Genomic DNA, 19,409 nt, shown 5'->3' with positions numbered 1-19,409 from the left:
ATATAATGCAAATATGAGGATATTATATTTCTAAGTGCTCTCTGTAAGAGACAGGCTCTGTTGAAAGCAAGGATAAGTAGCAGGGAATAAAGACGATCAACATTTTTTAAAATCTGTTATGTTCTCATTTCCGTGGCCCTGTTATAATGCTGTGCTGGTATAGCTGTAATTATATTTTGTATGCCATTAGAGCCTTGTGTTAGATACATACTGTATATAAAATGCACAGTCTTTTTTTTCTTTTCTATATTATGTGTAATTTTAGTGTGTTTTTATTTCTTGTGCAGGGTCCAGGTGGAGTTCTATGTGAATGAAAACACATTTAAAGAACGATTGAAGCTCTTCTTTATCAAAAACCAAAGGTCAAGTAAGTGAATCCTGCTTGAGTTAATTAAATGTCTTGCTGTAGAAAAATCTTGAAAAACGTATACATTTTAAAACTGTGAATTAAGGAATAAAAAAGTAGAGACTATGAGACCAACCAGACTGTGTGCAATTAAAAATAATAATTAATAAAATATTTATAAATAAAATTCAGAAATTATTATTAATAATTTTTATGATGACTACTACTGATATCACCACTACTACTTTTAATAATAAAAATAATCATATTTATTTATTCTTCCAATGGCTGCTCCCTGTTCAGATCACGTGGTCCGCATATTAGATTTGGCACAGGTTTTAAGCCAGATGCCATTCCTGACACAACCCTCCCATTTTTATCTGGGCTCGGGACCGGCACTGAGAGTTAACTCTTCAGTGGCTGGGTTAGCGCCCTGCCCGGGCATTGAACCCAGGCTGTGCAATGAGAGCACAGGATCCTGCCGCTGGACCATCTGAGGGCTATAATAATAATCATAATAATAAATATTATTAATGTTACTACTAATAATTTTTGTTTCATTTTCTTTGTTGTGAAAGCACACTTACTATTAATTGTGATTCCTTGTGAGCACTAATTATTGCATGAATTACAGAGAAACAGGAACACATAAAGGATTATATAAGGAAGTATTTTTTGCTCTGAGCTGATAGATCTGCTGTAACATTGTTGAGCACAATTTATGTGTTTAGAGCTATTGCGAGCAAATAAAATGGTCTCTCAGCATTTTACTGTCCAGTGACTTGCACTTGTGATATTCACACAATTTATTATCTGACAAAACAATAAAGGCCGCTCCATTTGGTATTACTCATAAAACCTGTCAGGTTTGCTTTAAAAAAAGAATCATTTGTTTTTATAAAGCTCTCTGCTTTAATTTTTTAAGACCAGGCATGGTAGTATATTATTTATATTACAAGATGCCTAGTCATTTTAAATTAGTTCCTCTTAAGCATGTAGTACCATGACATGGAGGACTGTCAGAATAAAGGTCCTTCTAAGAAAATACTATTCAAATGTTTATATTTTACTTCTGAAGACAAGATCCCAAAAACTTTTATTAAAACACATGATTCCTGAATTTGTATCTAAATGACTCTTGTCAGTTAGGTATCATCAAATATTAAAATAGTTTTAAAAGTCACAGTCGGTTAGTAGGTTAGAACTGGCGGTGTACATTATGCAGTGCACTACATGCAAATGAGTTGATGCTGAATGAGAATAGGACTAACTTGAATTTCTGCTTGCCTTTGAAATATAAAAATTGAATAATCAAACTATTAGATGAATTCATGATAAAATGATGATTTTGACCTTTTTCTACAAGCTAGGCCTTTAAAGTAATTCAAATTTGAATGCTTTTAAAGAAACATTACAGTTGTACTTTCTAACACTGTTTTTTGTGTCTTGAAGGCCTCAGAATACGCCTTTTCAACCTCTCCCTGAAGTTGTTAACATGTCTCCTCTACATTCTCAGAGTATCACTTGATGTCCCATGCGAACGGTAAGACTAGTAAGGTACCTGAATACCAGCAAGAAACTGCTTTCTGGTACACAGTGTCTGATCTGGTTTTAAACCCATTACAATTCCTTTTCTTTTCTTTCAACAGCAGATATCTAGGCTCAGAAATGAACCACTGAAGCACTCTGTGTGTCTGTGATGTGTGTCCGTGGACCTGTGTGTGGGTGTGAGTGATAGAGAGGGAGAGAGATAGAGAAAGAGAGAAGGGGGAGAGGAAAACATACTATGTCTAGAGAGCACAAGACTATGTTCCCATAGAAACCAGACACCAAAAGGCATCAGTTGCAGGGTTGTGTGTGTGTGTGTGTGTATGTGTGTGCGTGCGTTTGTGTGTGAGGTTTGGCGGGGGGGAATAATAGGCTATTCCGATTTAAACCTTCCTAAGATCTTTTCTGGCAGATCTAAATGTGGTTATTACACTTATGGAGCATCTAATTATACATGTGTCAAATAACATGCTTTGCAATGCAATTACGTGACAATGATCTTTGTAGATGGTCAACAGAGGTCATTATTACCATTTCAGATTTACGTCAAATGAACACATCCCTTGTTTTTTTTTTAATCACATTCTATTGGTATCCTTGTGCTATTGTGAGAAACAGGAACAACCAATCATAATTGTGCATTTTATGTGATATTTATGAAATTAGCTCGAAACACTGTGGAAATGGAAATGAGAGTATATAAAAAGCTAGATCTCTTTATAAGATAAAATGTCAATATTGCATATTACTGCTAGTGGCAGACTGGGCATGGTCAAATGTCAGCTGCGGACAGAGCGGAGACGGATTGAACTGACAGGATAATTCTCACCTCTGTTTTATTACCTAATTTGTATTACTGAGTGCATTCAGGATTACACCGTAACCAGCACCAAACACTCACACACACACACACACACACACACACACACACACACACACACACACACACACATTTTACAGAACATGAACTTAAACTGGGGAAAACTGTGAGCTAGTGATTTTGCCTTTTCTATTGGTTTACTTTTTTGAAGCATGCGGAAAATTTGGGCTGCAAATACCAAGCCCATACAGTATGTCTGTTATAATTGTACCTCCTTGATGATTCTCCTTACCCTCATAGACCAGGTTCTACACTACACATGATATTTTAACAGTTTTTAGTGTGTTAATGTGTCATGATTGATTGAATGGTGCCTTAAATGATTACACATCAAATGCACATCATCAGCTATCTTACCCCTGTCTGACATGCATGAGTTCATAGAACTTCAGTTTAAGATAGTTTTAGATATGGTCTGTGGTCATTTCAAATGAAATGAACTTCATTTTTTTGTCTGTCTGTGTTACTGAGTTTGCAGGAAGCCCTACTTCAATGTCAATGATACTCTGTGCAGTAAAATCTCTACCAATCAGACAACAGATCCCATCCAGATCAACTGGTGAGAATTGAATCGTTTGCTGTGTATAATTTATGAGCTTCATCACCGAGTAGCTACACAACATATATATAGATAAATGCACTGAGCTGTAGGTTATTAGTTTCACCTACAATATCTTGTGCATGTTGCAATTTTTTTTTGTTGTACCAAGAGGATTAGGTTACTCCACATGGTTGCTCATGTATCTTGCTTTTTTCCCTAAACTAAATATTCCAATTTTAACACGTTCACTCACTGAAATGTGTTTTAGAAAGAAAGAGATGCACTTTCTTTCTTTCTTTCTTTCTTTCTTTCTTTCTTTCTTTCTTTCTTTCTTTCTTTCTTTCTTTCTTTCTTTCTTTTATACTGGCATCAGCTCTTGACACGATCATCTGCTGTTGTAGCCCATTTTAGGAGCTGACAAACTGTGTTTTCAGATCTGCACATTCTGCACAATGTTATTGAATTCAGATGCTGTCTGTCATTTGTTTTGCCGATTTTGTTGTTTAATTAAACACTAGCTGTTGCTAGAATTTAATGCTGCATTGATACTTATTCTGGATTTCTGACACTGTCTATTGTTAAAAATTCTATACTGTAGGTACAAATTGAATTAATTGAATATCACTCTCTTTTGCTCTGACAAATCAGAACTGAGAATCCAACACTGGGGTAATAACAAGCCTACATGTCCATGCTATCATGCATTTTTTTTTTGCATATTGTTAAAATCTCTTCAGCTCTTATTACATAATATTGCCCAATCCTATATCCCAGATATGTCATGTCTATCTTACCTGGATATCAGTTTCAATTTATGTGAAAGTTAAAGGTGTGCATAATAAACTAACAGCTCAGTGCATGTAACACAGAAATTGACACACAAACTCATCTCAGATTGTTATGCCCTCTGTTCATTTGAAAACACACCTGACTGATGGGTCTTAAGTGAGTTTTGGAATAACTTTTCCTGTTTTTTCTTCCAAAAATGTTTATTTTTGTGTGCGTTACATAACTTTCACAGCATTGAAAACCTACACATCTATTTGTGCAGCATAATCCATGACTTGGGTTTCCTTTTTTACAATAGGTTATAGTAATGCATGACATTTGTATTGTAAGGTTCTATCTGCGTGAATAGCGTTTATTGTAACGTTCATTCGTTTGTTCGTTCGTTTGTACCAGGACTGTAAAGTACTGTAATATCCATTTATATTTCAACATAGCATATCGTTTACACTTATTTCTGATGTACATAAACAGAATTCTAAGGAAACTGAAGAGTGTTAAAACAAAGATCTGAGATAGTAGAGTTTCTCATTAAAGTTTATTAAGACATTATGATCCCATGTACTTTTAAATTTAAGTTTTCTGGAAATGAATTTATTTCACATTTTTACATTTTACTTGAATACATTATTCTAAAACATTTATCAGCCTAGTTTAGTATTATAAAATAACAAACATCACACCCACCCAGCCTTCACACACACACACACACACACACACACACACACACACACACACACACACACACACACACACACACACACACACACACACACACACACACACACACACTTTGCTGTTTACCATTAATTCACTTTAGACTGGAAAGGTCAGTTTGTTGAGTAATGCATACATTTAAGGTTAATCTATCTGATGTTATCTAATGTCTGTGCAGTATTTTTACATATTGTAATACCAGCACATACTCTACTGTGAACACATAAATAAAACATGGATTTATTATTGTTGGAATTCTGATTTAATTTCATTTGAATGTACTGTATATATGGATATCTAAACATGTATGTATGTTTTTTCTCTTCAGGGATTTGATATTCTGGGTGAACAGAAAGACTCCTGTATGGGCGATACAGGTAGGCAGAATTTCTATAGAATCAGAAGAAAGAGTCTTTGAACAGCAGAAAGATTTCTTAAACAGCTTTTGTTTTCTGTTTATAATTGGTGTATGAAATAGATTATATTTTGTTTCATTTCTGTATTCCCCATGCTCTAGGTGACAGTGGCCTTAATTAGCTTCCTAGAAGCAATGCTTTTGACATATCTCAGTTACAAGGTATGGTCTCTGCCGTCTTCTTTTCCTTTTCAGTTTGGAATAATATTGATCCAAATGAACTGTGAGGGCCATATGGATATACACACATAAGCACAAACAAGCAGAAGTCATACTCTCATAGCACAAACAAGACCTGAAACGCACTTGCAATATCTGTAATGAACATTCTATTGACTGAAGGCTGTAGCAGGTCCTCCTTCTAGCCAAAATATATCCCAGTGCATCTGGCCTGTTCTGAGTTGTGTTAGCTTTGTTTTTCTTTTTCATACACAACACACAAGACATTTTTTTTCAGAATCTGGTTTTAATACACATGAAATAACTGCAAACAGCTTAGTGGGACAGGCCCTCAGTGTTGAGGCCAGCTTTAGCTCTGATAGTATGGCTCTTGTTTCTTACCCTGTGCAATTCTCTTTATTCTTTCTGTTTCATGATTAACAGAAATTATTCTGCTCTAAGGGTAAAATGTAACAGGCTTTCAAATCATCAAGACATTAGCCTTTCGGTATGATCAAATGATGTTATACTAACAGCATAATGGAAGAAGACATTACAGCTTGGACTTAACTAATGAATAAATGAGTGTTTTCCTTTAGTGGGGCCAGACCATTCTAGCTTCTGATAATGAATATTTGCGTAACTGTTTTGCTAATTCTTTTGTTTCAGGGAAACATTTTTGAGCAGCTTTTCCAAGTTTCCTTCATCCTTGAGATGATCAATACAGTGCCATTCATAATTACAGTAAGTGGCTAATTTGTTGTCTTCATAAAAGCCAAACAATAAAATTAAAGCAATCATTTTTCTTGATATTCTAAATCTCAAAGCTTTAATCCAAATCCCCAATGTGTTTATTTTAAACATAGACACTATATAGAAACTGAATTATTTAGTAACTACTGTAAAGCTAGTGAGGATTGTAAGTCCTGGGAGTCCTTATGCACAGGATGCATTTAACAGCAACAAGTGCAACTGAAACACATCAGTGAATTATTTATAACAAATGTACCTACACGCCTAATCCAACTCAGCTCTGACATTCTTTATGATTTCTTAATTTCTCGAACTGAACTGTTTAAATAGCTTTTAATAACTCTTTATTTACATAATAATGAAAATGTCAATAACAACAACAACAATACCAATAATAATAATAATAATAATAATAATAATAATAATAATAATAATAATAATAATAATAATAATAATAATAATAATAATACATTTTTGTTGTTACTATACTTTTTCTAAATCTTAGGTAAATAATATTATGCAATTCTTATATCAAATGTTTCTTTCAGATCTTTTGGCCACCATGGAGGAACATATTTGTCCCAGTGTTCCTTAATTGCTGGCTTGCCAAGTCGGCACTGGAGAACATGATTGTAAGTAATCTACAGAATCAACTAATGGCTAAAAGCGTTCAATTAGAGACAATTGGTGGGGAAAAAACAATTGCTGTGTAATGCTACCTCCAATCAAAGCAGAGCAGTTCAGGAAGCTGTAAATAATATGCATCATGGTAATTTAAAAATGAGTCATCAATATTCAGAATTTGAGAATGTGCCAACTTCCTTTCTCCTGGCAGATGGTCAGGTCAAATGGCCAAGAAGAACTTGGCAGGGAGTATGTATTATTTTGAATTGTACAACTGTGGATGTGGATTGTACTAAACAGCACAGACATCAACCAGACAAATTATACTGGTGGTGTCAGGAACAAATGCTTGTTGCTGTTTCTGCCGAAGATAATGTAAATTTGCTAAAATTCTGTTAAGTGTACGACCACAAAGAAACAGGCCAAATATTGAGCAATTTGACAAAGTGTCGATCACCACTTATTTATTCAAGTCAGACGAAAGAGTGAAAATTCATAAATGAAATGCAGCGTATTTAAATAAAGTGCTAGAAATCAATCATTTACCTTTTGTTGTGTAGATGTTGATATGATGTAGACCAGGGATCATCAACTGGAAGAAAGAAAACTGTAGCAAATGTATGAAATCAATGTATGAAAAACTGCCTGTATTTCAGCTAATCTACTTTACTACACATGCTGACGGCTTTTTCTAGCAGATCCCCCTTTACAGCTTATGCAGTCACATGACTTTATGGAAATTATTTAGCTGTAGGGTGTTGAGACCACAGACTAGTATGGGAATCTGTCATAGGGAAACCTCCCTCTCTGGTTTGATTAATGACTTAATTTAAAAAAAGGCAAAAGAAGAATGTTTAAAGACAGAAAAGATTTGCAGGACTATTAAAGAACATGTTTCTTAACATCAGAATTTAGTTGTAAGTGGCAGAGGGGTTCAGAGGTCAATGTTTTTTAATACAAACATGAAGTCTTTCATGGTTTACTGAAATAAGGGGAAAAAACATGGGAATTTACAGATGTGTTACAGTTAATGCGTTCCCTTCATCCACAGTAAGTGCTTTTTACTGGTCAGTGTCATCAGAGTTTAAATTACTATATATATTTTTTTTATTTAGAGAAATTGAACCAGTTGTATTTATTAGAAAATGCCTCTTGAGTCCTTTGGTGCGAAATAAAACATCTATTTCTAATTGTCTAGATATAAACTATTCATCAGTGGTTAAGTACTAAAATGTAAGAGTTCATCTTTCAGTCATGTTAATGATTTTATCCATATTCTCTGAGCCTTTCCAATTTCAGTTAAACATTCCTATTAAAAATAGATCAATCCGTGTTATTATATTATAGCCAAGATCAGATTCTTGCTAAATAGTTGTACAAATTCAGGAACACTGTGGTCAAGCTGTTTCTGTCCCGCAGAATGATCTTCACCGTGCCATCCAGCGCACACACTCTGCTATGTTTAACCAGGTGCTCATCCTCATCTGCACGCTGCTTTGCCTGGTCTTCACCGGGTAAGTGATATGATCCTCTACATTATGTTCCTCTCAGAAACATTAGCAACTTCTTTGTTATTTTAGAATAACAGTGACAAAAAATACAGCAGGTTCCGGGTGAGACTGCACGTCTTTTTATTGTTGCTCATGACCCTTGGTATGGTACTGTACACAGACTGTAAGAAGCATAAGAGATGAAAGCAAAGCAAAAAGTTTTCTCCTTTCACCTTGCCATTTCTTGGATGGCTCACTGTTTACAGAGCGAAAAAAATTTAAACCGTATTCATTTTCAGGGAGAAACTGAGCTCAGGCATGTTGTATTAGTCATTAGCTTGTCTCTCAGACATGTCCCTCACACCCTACACTTCCACCATAACACACCCTCCACCTGTTACAGTCATATCTCTGACTCAAAAATCACCCTTTCCTTTTTTCTTCTCTTAAATAATATATTGATTGATGTTTCCATGAATATTTCATTAGACAAGAGGCACAGAAAAATCCACAGAAACGCCTACACTTGTACATTCATCAAGAAACCCAGAGTATACGATTATGCAAATAAGAAAAAGTCACATGTCCACCCCTTTCTCTGTTATATTAAGGATCAAGTAGACAAGAAACATTTTTCAAGGCTTTGATTTGCATAATTGAACATGATTGGCTTTTATATTTAATGATGCAATACCATTCAGTAGTAACGCAGTTTCCATTTTCACCATTTCCACCGGAAGGTTCCACTGGAAATAGTTCCCATTTATCATTGTGTACTACAGTATATTGTCAAAATGTTCAATTATGTAAGCGGGAAATTCATTTTAGTTTTACCATTAAAGTTGTTGTTTTTTTTTTTTTTTTTTTGATAAAAATACTGCAATGAGGTGTTCCACTTTTGAACAAATTCAGTACCAGGATTTCTAAATAAAAACATTTTTTAATGTTAGGTGAAGTTTAAATATTTAGGTAAGATCTAGGTGGCTTTAAGACGACTGTGTAAGTTGTAATACTTAATAGCTGTAATACTTTAGCAGCAATGTTAATCTTTTGGAGTTGAGCTCATTAGCAAATATTTGATATTATTTTGATATTTTGGGTTTCTGCATTTTTACTGTTGACTAAAATGTTGGCCTGTTAACATTTTAATGGTGAGATTTTTAATGGCTTCATTCCAAAATATTTAGGGCCTGTGGGATTCAACACTTGGAGCGAGCAGGGAAGAATCTTTCCCTGTTTGATTCGGTCTATTTCTGCATCGTCACCTTCTCCACTGTGGGCTACGGTGATGTCACACCAAAAATCTGGCCCTCTCAGCTACTAGTGGTCATCATGATATGTGTGGCGCTTGTAGTTCTCCCATTGCAGGTAGGACAATTTCACATGTGGCTGGAGGTACTTGTCACATGTGCGCTGTAACAGGTCTACAGTGTCAGTAGGACATTGTGGCTTCATTTGTTGTTACAGCCTTTTTAACGACTTTCTGTACAGTTTGAGGAGCTAGCGTATCTGTGGATGGAGAGGCAGAAGTCAGGCGGTAACTACAGCAGACATCGAGCTCAGACTGAAAAACATGTGGTCCTTTGTGTCAGTTCACTCAAGATTGACCTCCTCATGGACTTCCTCAATGAGTTTTATGCGCATCCCAGACTGCAGGTAAATTAAACTAAACAATTGCTATTATAGTGTGAAGTTATTTCCATGAATTGTGTAGTGATGTATGTCAAATAAACAGGAAGGAGTATCCTTAATGATAGATAGATAGATAGATAGATAGATAGATAGATAGATAGATAGATAGATAGATAGATAGATAGATAGATAGATAGATAGATAGATAGATAGATAGATAGATAGACAGACAGACAGGTAGACAGACAGACAGACAGACAGATAGATTCACCCGCATAAACCATAAAAACTCAACTTGACGATAAGCTTTGCTTCAACTGGATTACATAAAGTTTCATTTTTAAAAACTTATTAACTTGAGTTCAATATCTTAGTCATGGCAGTTAGAGTTAAAGAGAAAAAGTGCACAGGTCTATCCATGTTTAAACTCTCTGTGCACTTTTTATTTTATATAATCTACATTATTTATTCTCTTAATCATCATTTGCCCCTAAGTCCCTAATGCCATTTTTCTGAAAGTAACATTGTACAGAGATCTTGAGCATGATGATGACCTGTGTCAAGCTGAGCTCTTAAAGAAGTGTCATTAATTTCAAAGAGAAAATGAGTCACTTAAAGCAAGTGAGGCAGCAGAGCTCTGTGTCCGGCATTCAGATAGAAAGTGTTATTTATGATGCTCATCTGCACTTTTAAGTTGTGTAGTGTGCTTTTAGCCTAATTTGTGTGCAGCTGTCGGATCTAAACAGTTTTGCATTTAACATCTTATCAAAGGCCCACTTTTGTGAAGTGAATTGAACTGTATATTTTGTACAACTGTAATTCTGTTTGCACATTTGAATGAACTTTTTAGGTGCATCCTACACTTGGCAAAATTCATGGTCATGTATGTGGACACGCAGAACAGCATTAACTTAATTCAACCCATCTACAATTTGTTGTAGAAAGAACATTACATTAACATTATTTACTGTCCAGTGTCACTCAAATTAGGACGGGTTCCTTTCTGAGTTTGGTTCATCTCAAGGTGTCTTCCTCATATCATCTGTTTTTCATTGCTATCTTCGCCTCTCAACTGTTAGCGATATATAGTAACGTAATTTTAAACATAGACATTACAATTTTTTATTCTGTTTCTATACTCATGTAAAGCTGCTTTGAGACAATGTGAATTGTTAAAAGCGCTATGCAAATAAATAAATTGGAATGAATTGAATTTACGGTCAGCATTACCATAATAAGAGTGAGAAGAATGGGGGTTTTGATTTCAAAAGAAAACAGTTGCATGTCATATGGTGGGGTTTTTATTCTCTTTTATTCTTTTATTTTTAAGCTCAGAAAAGGCACATTATTAGACCCTTAAGGCCATGGACGTGCCTTTACAATAATAATACTGAAAATGTATTAAAAGTAATATAACAGAAGTTCAGAGACTTGTCCTTTATGGTACCACACCACTGACAATTTTGTTAACTATTTGTTAATACAAACAAATTTATAGCAAGTTTTCTGCATCTCAGCACAGCATATAACACATGTTTATATTTAGACAGAAGGAGAGGAAAAAGTTGTTTGCCACCATCCCAGTTAACACTATTAGGTTATCAGAACATTTTCTAAATGTTATGGTTGTGTGAGAAGAATGGCCTAGATGTAAGCATGTTTGCCTCACACCTCTACGGTTGGTGGGTTATATTACTGCCTGAATGTTCTCCCAGTGCTTCCAGTTTTCCCCCAATCCAAAGACATGTGCCGTAGGCTGATTTTGTGTATTTAAATTGTCTGTAGTGATTGTGTGTGATTATGTCCTGTGATAACTGTCCCCTGAGTACTATACAACCCTTTTAACAATGGACATTGTCTCAAAGCAGCATTACAGAACATAAGAAACAATACAAAAAAATTAATATTATACAAAAATTAATTTAATACAAAAATTAATATTAGACATATATGTTAAATGTGTATGTATCCCCAATGAGCAAGCCTGAGGTGACTGTGGTGAGGAAAAACGTCCTTAGATGGAAGTGGAAGAAACCTTGAGAGGAACCAGACTCAAAAGGGAACCTCATCCTCATGTGGGTGATTGAGGAGGGGGTGATTATATTGTATTGTTTAGGAGGTTGTTGTCCTAATAGACCACATGTAGTTGGCATCTCCTGTTAGAATGTGTGAATAGTTTATGAAGCAGAGTCCAAATGGAGCTTGTAGATCTCTGGATGCCTCAGGATCCTCATAAGGTTGGCCTCATCTCAATGAAGGTCCAAAATCTTTGACACTGAATACTTAGAATGTTTGAATACTTTATGAAGCAGAGTCCAACTGGAGCTGGTGCAATCTCTGGATGCCTCAAGATTGATAGAAAAAGAGAAGCAGTGAAGAGGAATTAGCATAGCTGCTGTTCATAATACTAGCAAGCAAGCACGATAAGCATCACAGAAAATGGATGGATGGGTTTTGTTCACTAATTCGAATTGTTCAGTTAATAAAGTAATGGTAATTCCTTAATTAAATTAAATTTGTTCTCCTGTAAAGAAAGTGTGCCCTCATTTAAAGAATACACTATCTAAAATTTAGGCCACAAATACACAGAGTAGATAAGTAAAGAGTAAAGAAATTAATGACTGATATAGTTATATATATTATATATAATATAATATATTATATTAATACAGATAGATATATATATATATATATTATATTTTCGGCATAAAATATAGTACTTTTGGTCTCTCTGCCCGATCCTGTCCCCTCAGTCAGATCAGAAACAGAGAGCTGGTGCTCAGCGTTGTCCACAATTTCCTTATGAAGTTCTCACACTCATTGTTTGTAAACTCTGAATTCAGCCTTTTCTGGCTGTTCAGCCTTTTCACAACAATACGTGGATTTCTGTGATAAAAGGGTCAGTTCAAACAGTGATTATTTTACTATTTAATCTTCCATTGTTTCAATCAGATGAATTTTTATAATCAATGAGTTTTAAGGTGTGTGCCTAAAGTTTCGGATTATCAGCAGTTTCTATGCGAATGACAAAATAATAGATGTACTGTAAACGCTCTGTATTCTTATCACTGGTGACTTTTCTATCTAGAAGTACCTGAACTAGCATTTGTTTTTTTTCTTGTTTTTTTTTTTTACAGGATTATTATGTGGTCATCCTCTGCCCCACAGAGATGGACATCCAAGTACGTCGAGTGCTGCAGATTCCTCTGTGGTCTCAGAGAGTCATCTACCTGCAGGGCTCTGCACTAAAAGACCAGGACCTCATGAGAGCCAAGTGAGACTCACTTCCATATGAAACTGCAAATTCTAAAGTTTGCACATTTTCCATATCGCATATTTTTTGGTCTGAAACATAATAAGTGCAATATACGGAAATATCGTATATAAAATAAGCCCATTTTGTCCAATTTTCTGTTATTTATTTATTTATTTATTTGTTTATTTGTTTGTTTGTTTGTTTGATGTAGATGTCAATCAAAGCTTCTTCTGTACATTTTGATGATATATTGTTTTTGAGGTTGCTTAACATGCCCAGCTCTAAGCTTCAGATTTTGCATATACAGTAGATTTTGAAATGCAGGTGAACAGGAATGGTTGACAGGCTTAAGAAGCATTAAAAGAAACTCTATTTTAGGTGCTGCAGATTTCTTCAGTATTAACATCCTGAGTCAGTAGAGTCAGTCGTTACTTTCAGTAAGGTTTATGTAAACTCTTGACACATGACTCTCATCTGAGTGCCTATTTGACTGTTTGGAAAATGAAAGTTTGTGTGTGAAAGGTATCTACAAATGGATGATTTGAGCTGTGTCCTGAAATTTTGGAAATGCTAGCATCTAGTATACTTATACATTTAGAGTTCTTGTTTATTTATAAGAATTACAGTCTAGCAAGAACTATTATTCATGGTAGTGAATGAGTTCTTACAAACCAATCCATGTTTCTATGGGCTTTACGTCACAACCACGTTGTATACAGTTGTGTGCCTCAATCTTTGAGGAAGAACCATATACGGTATAATGGTCAGGAGTGAACACTTACCTTTGGCCATATAGTATGTATATAATTAGTGTCATTGTGTAAATAACAATCAATTGTTAAGATTAAGTGTCCACAAAATATAGTGGATTTTTATATAGTGAATAAAATACAGTGTACACTAAATCTGTCTGGAAGGTGACACCAATAAGCTATTGCTCTCTTTTCACTCCTTGTCTAGTCTCTAACGCCAGACGTTTATCTAGTGCATCCAAGATAAACACCTAGGTTTTTAAAAGATTGGCTGCTTAGATTTCCATGCTTAAATCCCCCATAGGCAGCTTACAGTATATGCTGAAAAGCATATTAACCATTTGGTGCTTAACCTTTAATAACTATATTATTTATACATACACCATTTATTTATAAGTCATGACTAAAAACAAGTCATGCCATCTGTTAAAATGCATATCTGTCAACCTGTGCACTGTATTGTACAACAGCGTAGATGGCTTCCAGTTATCACAAACTTGTACCACTTTCCTCCACTGTTAAAACTACATTTCAAAGTGTGTCAGTTTCCATACTCTTCTACCAACCTTTATTTTAATGTTCAACACTCCTGATGGTTCAGTCTTTAAATCACATCCATACACTTTACAAGTTGCATTTTGTTATGATTCTCTATGCAAATTCCTTTGTTGTATTTTTGGTCTGTTCAGATCACTAAGATCCAGGTTTAGTCTGTGCCCAAAATGAGCTTTAACTCAACAGCCGGAGAGGGAATTTGCCAGTTACACAAGGTGAAGTTAGATAGGTATGCTTTGAATAAAAAAAAATGGTAGATTTGCATTCAGAGCTCTGAAATGCATCGGCACGGCAAAACAAAGAAAACAAAAAAAAAAACACGAGTCTCATGGGAAGATCGGGCAAACCTTAAGACTTGAGAGATATGCAAATAAAATAAAAAAGTCGTTGAAGCTTCTCCCCTTTCTGAACTCACTGAACTAGGACCTAATGATTTGCCTAAATGCATGTGATTGAAAAAAGCTTTTGATGTGACATTTACACTGGTTAATGTTTACAATACCTCTAGTATGAACTATGGCAATTTTTGAAGCTCTTCTACAATATTTTTTTATGAACTGCACTGCGGAAAATGATATCTTAGCAATTGGAACAAATCTTGAATATAGACAAATGTGAATTATAATAATATAGTAATATTATATAATAATAATTCAAATATTTCTACATTTACACTATTTCAGATACTTATCCAGAGTGACTTACAAATGTGTATCAATGAATACATCAACCCTGGGTTCACTAGGTTACAGACTTAGGGTATCATCAACCTAACTAATCACTGTTCGTGTTCGAGTTTTTTAATTATTCATAATACAAACAGGAAAAGATGAAGATGGCCAGTGACTCAGCTGTTCGGATATCTTAAGGAAGTTCAGTCCACCACCTCAGTGCCAGAACAGAAAGGAGTCTTGCTGTATACCTACCCCTTACCCCGAGAGATGGTGGGAACAGTCGAGCAGTGCTGTCTGAACGTGCATTCCTATAATATGATATTCATATAATATGAAATTAAACCAAACATATGATTAGTAAATTAGTTTGTTTGTTTGTGTGTTATTTGAAATAGAATAAGAAAACTGAAATATTGAAATTAGTAAAAATGTCTAAGTAGGTTTAATCCTCATATATGTGGTTTACTTATTAAGAAATGCTAGATATATTTGATTAAATTGGATTGGATTTAATCTCCCTGGATTTATTTGCAATGTTTATTAAGGAACTTAAAGAACATATGATTCGAGCCAAAGGGAGAAAAAAACAAGTAGAAATACTCAGAGAGATTGAAATTACTTTGCATTTTACACTGAATCTATGAAGCAGTTTTGTTTCTGTCAGTGTAATTGATGTATTCTTTCCCCAAAGCCCCAAAAGCTATTTCCTTTGAGCATGAAGAATTCCCATTGACATGCACATTGTTTGTTTTTCACAAAGTAAGGAACCTTTGCTCGGTGAGATCAATAGACCACAGTTGGACTGCTAACAAATCCACATGGACTGTCCGTATTGGGGAAGTGAGAATGAGGTTGCTGTTGGTTGTCTCAATACTTTTCAATCATAATGAATCTTTGTAATGCCCCTCATTCTGACAGCTACTGAAGTAAATAGGATGCGGCAGAGTGTACAGCCGTGTCACGCCGACTCATTTCAGCCCTCAAAAGATAAAATCGGTGTGAAATGCATGCTTTTCAATCAACATACAGTTTTTATAAATGAAAAAATTCACAATTGCTTTAATTTTCACAGATTTTTCTCTGTTGAAAATCTGAAATGTTTCAACAACAATGAATCTAACAGAAAATAGATGTTACGAGACAAACCATCATGTATTTAGAGTTTTTCTTTTTACAGTGCAGTGCTATTGAATTCTCCATTTTGTTTGGTTGTTTTCTACAGCACAGCTAAGACAATATCTCTAACTACAAGGCAAATCGCAGTCTAATATGGACGATACACGACATAAGTGGATTTAAAATCATGCGCTTGTTATCTGTGAGATTCTCAGTCTCCAGTGTCAGCAATTTAGAGTTTCAGCACTAATAGTAAGAGATCAAGCTGTTCCTTTACGTTTTCTGACAAGGCAGAGACTGCTGGGCTGATGTTTCCCTGTAAAATGACCACCTGAATATTTGTGAAGTGAGTGAAAAAAGAGGGTAGCAAGAGAACAAGTGTTTAACATAAAAACATAACACAACATTAGATGTAAATATCAAGGGATAATTGACCCTGACTGTGTTGAGTGTAATTGTGTGTGCGCGAAAGTATAATAAGTACATGTCAAACCATTGGCAGACTAATAAAGAATGGAATGGGAAAGGACCATGTAATATATTTATAAGAGGACTCCCTACTTTAATATTGTTTTCTTGAATCCATGATACTTTACATGTGTATGTAGATTATAGTGGGAGTGATAATGCTTGTCGTGTGTTTCTGTAGGATGGATGATGCAGAAGCCTGCTTTATTCTCAGCAGCAGAAATGAAGTGGACCGTACTGCAGCTGTAATAACACTTCTCTTCATTACCACACACATCATTACCACACACACACACACACACACACACACACACACACACACAAACACACACACACACACACACACACACACACACACACACACACGCACTCCTACAGTATGACTAATTACTAATGAATATGAATAACTGATAACTGCTGACATGACTGGGGATGGGAACTGTGATGAGTCCTGATAGTGAGGATTCCTGTTTCTTGGTACAGTTTCAGTATTGTTTTTGATTTATTTTTGTAATATTTATAATTTAATTTAATTATTTAACTTAATTAATCTGAATATTTGTTACATTTCCCATATTAGCTTATTTGTAACAACGTATTATACTATAAGCCTAGCAGTAAGAGACTCTAATTTGTTACAATTCCTTATGAACCCGGTGAATATAGCTCTCATCGATTAGTCTTCCATAAATTTCAAAGTGTCACTGTATGATAGTTGATATTTATATATTTTTTTTCTTTTATTTCTTTTTTTATATTTAAAGCTATATATAGCTCAACCCAAACCTCATTCAAAGCCCAGGGATACTAAATTATTTCTGTTACTTTTTTATAGAAATGCAAGATATATTGGTGAAGATTGTTTTTCTTTTTTCTTTTTTTTTTTCTTCTTTTTTTTACATTTAGGACCATCAGACTATCCTACGAGCCTGGGCAGTGAAGGACTTTGCCCCAAACTGTCCTCTATATGTACAGATCCTTAAACCTGAGAATAAATTCCATGTGAAGTTTGCTGGTGAGTTTTTCTAGCTTCCAAACATGTAGTAATTTATAAATGTATTACTATGAAAAAACATTTACAGAGTTATTTATCAATAGCAAGGTGCTGAATATCATGGCTGATATGTGTTTTGTGTGTGTGGTTTATGTATTAGATCATGTGGTGTGTGAAGAAGAGTTCAAGTATGCCATGCTGGCTCTGAACTGCGTGTGTCCAGCCACGTCCACACTGGTTACACTCCTTGTCCACACTTCACGTGGACAGTGAGTAGATCTGTAGCAGTTTGAATCTCTTCAAGTCAAGCATTCTTTTTCTCTTCAAACTCCAGCTATTTTAATTAAAAGATAAAAACACCTTCATTGCACCTCATAATTGAAGATGAATGGGGTTTTCTGTGAACTAATGTCATTAAAAAAAAGCCATTAGTGAGGAAAGCTTCCTATGCTGTCCACTCAGTCCACTCGGCTGCACTTGAATTAACACCTACACTTTCATTTGTTTGAGTCCAGCTGAACACGTGTCTACTGTGAGCAATAATAGCACTCTGGGGATTTTGCTTTGTATGCAGTAGCACAGAACAAAGTGCTGTGAACTGTCTCCTATATTCCAGAGCTGATTATATATAGATTGCATCCATACCATTAAAAGAACTGCCTGATAAATAATGGCCTCCAACAAACTCATTAGATTCAATTAAAACTTATGATGAAGCATAACGATTCTTGTCCTGATAATACATTTTCCTCTCTGGCACCCGAACAAGCAGTTATATGGGCAGTTCAGGGTGAATGGAACTTCTCCATTAATAGATCATTGATCATCTGTGGGGATGAGATGGACTGATTACTAAGTTCCTGAGCCAGCCATTTACCAAGAATATAGCTAACAATTACGTGTGTGGATAAGTTAGCATAATTAATTGCTATAATGCTGCCTGCTTCCCACCACTAGGAAAAAAACAAGTAAAAGTAGTTACTTAACCCTTTTACCAGTAACAGTACACTGGAAATCAGACATTTTGAATCAGTTTAAACAAAATAATTATTTTATTAGCACAAATGTGTATAAAATACAGTAAGTCAGACACTGTTGGCTTACAGTGTGTAAAGTAGTAACCTGACACTGTGTTTAGCTTCTGCTAAGCAGGGCAATGAGAAATGAGCTACTTGCTGGGTAAATAATCCCCACCTCTCCCCAGTAACACTATTGATATTGTAAAGAACAGACAGAACAACTCAATCTTTTTTAAAGCAAAACATTGTATATAATTGCTACAATAAATTTTAATTTTTAAACCCAATAATCAGACTTAAATGGCTAGGTAAAAAAAGAAAACTCTCACCCCTAAAACATGCACATTTGATCACTGAGTAATGACTAACTGAATGTAAAAGTAGTCACTTATTATAACTACTGCAAATAAAAGTAGCTAGCTAGTAACAGCTGAAAAAGCTAGCATGGCTTGAGTATACTTCTCACACATGGTCAGATTTCTATTTCTGAGCGCCTGCTGAAGCTGCTTATGAGATTTAAACTATTCATCATAAAACAATTGAACAGAAAAATGAGTTGATGTGTTTATTTATTTATGAACAGTGAGATTGATGTTAAAAATAAATGTTAGCAATATCCATAACATCCTCTTATTAGCAGCTAGTTTCTAGTTTACCCTGTTACCCTGCTTTTAACTGTCAATA

At 35.0% G+C, this 19,409-nt stretch overlaps 1 protein-coding gene across 12 annotated transcripts in view; it reads left to right on the top strand.

Annotated features, from left to right (window-relative positions):
- kcnt1b (potassium sodium-activated channel subfamily T member 1b) overlaps positions 1 to 19,409 on the top strand; it is a 78,650-nt gene that overhangs the window by 42,399 nt on the left and 16,842 nt on the right. For all 12 annotated transcript variants that reach the window (XM_027138261.2, XM_027138258.2, XM_027138252.2 and 9 more), the window contains 14 exons: positions 288 to 367; positions 1,799 to 1,889; positions 3,253 to 3,333; positions 5,147 to 5,195; positions 5,336 to 5,395; positions 6,062 to 6,136; positions 6,694 to 6,777; positions 8,189 to 8,283; positions 9,447 to 9,627; positions 9,751 to 9,915; positions 13,029 to 13,165; positions 16,894 to 16,957; positions 17,619 to 17,727; positions 17,867 to 17,975. In XM_027138261.2, the coding sequence (XP_026994062.2) occupies positions 288 to 367; positions 1,799 to 1,889; positions 3,253 to 3,333; positions 5,147 to 5,195; positions 5,336 to 5,395; positions 6,062 to 6,136; positions 6,694 to 6,777; positions 8,189 to 8,283; positions 9,447 to 9,627; positions 9,751 to 9,915; positions 13,029 to 13,165; positions 16,894 to 16,957; positions 17,619 to 17,727; positions 17,867 to 17,975 (1,380 nt within the window). The remainder of the gene's footprint in view (positions 1 to 287; positions 368 to 1,798; positions 1,890 to 3,252; positions 3,334 to 5,146; positions 5,196 to 5,335; positions 5,396 to 6,061; positions 6,137 to 6,693; positions 6,778 to 8,188; positions 8,284 to 9,446; positions 9,628 to 9,750; positions 9,916 to 13,028; positions 13,166 to 16,893; positions 16,958 to 17,618; positions 17,728 to 17,866; positions 17,976 to 19,409) is intronic.

This window comes from Tachysurus fulvidraco, chromosome 9 (assembly GCF_022655615.1).
Source record: "Tachysurus fulvidraco isolate hzauxx_2018 chromosome 9, HZAU_PFXX_2.0, whole genome shotgun sequence".
Lineage (NCBI taxonomy): Eukaryota > Metazoa > Chordata > Actinopteri > Siluriformes > Bagridae > Tachysurus > Tachysurus fulvidraco.
This window is presented reverse-complemented; position numbering and strand designations above follow the sequence as displayed.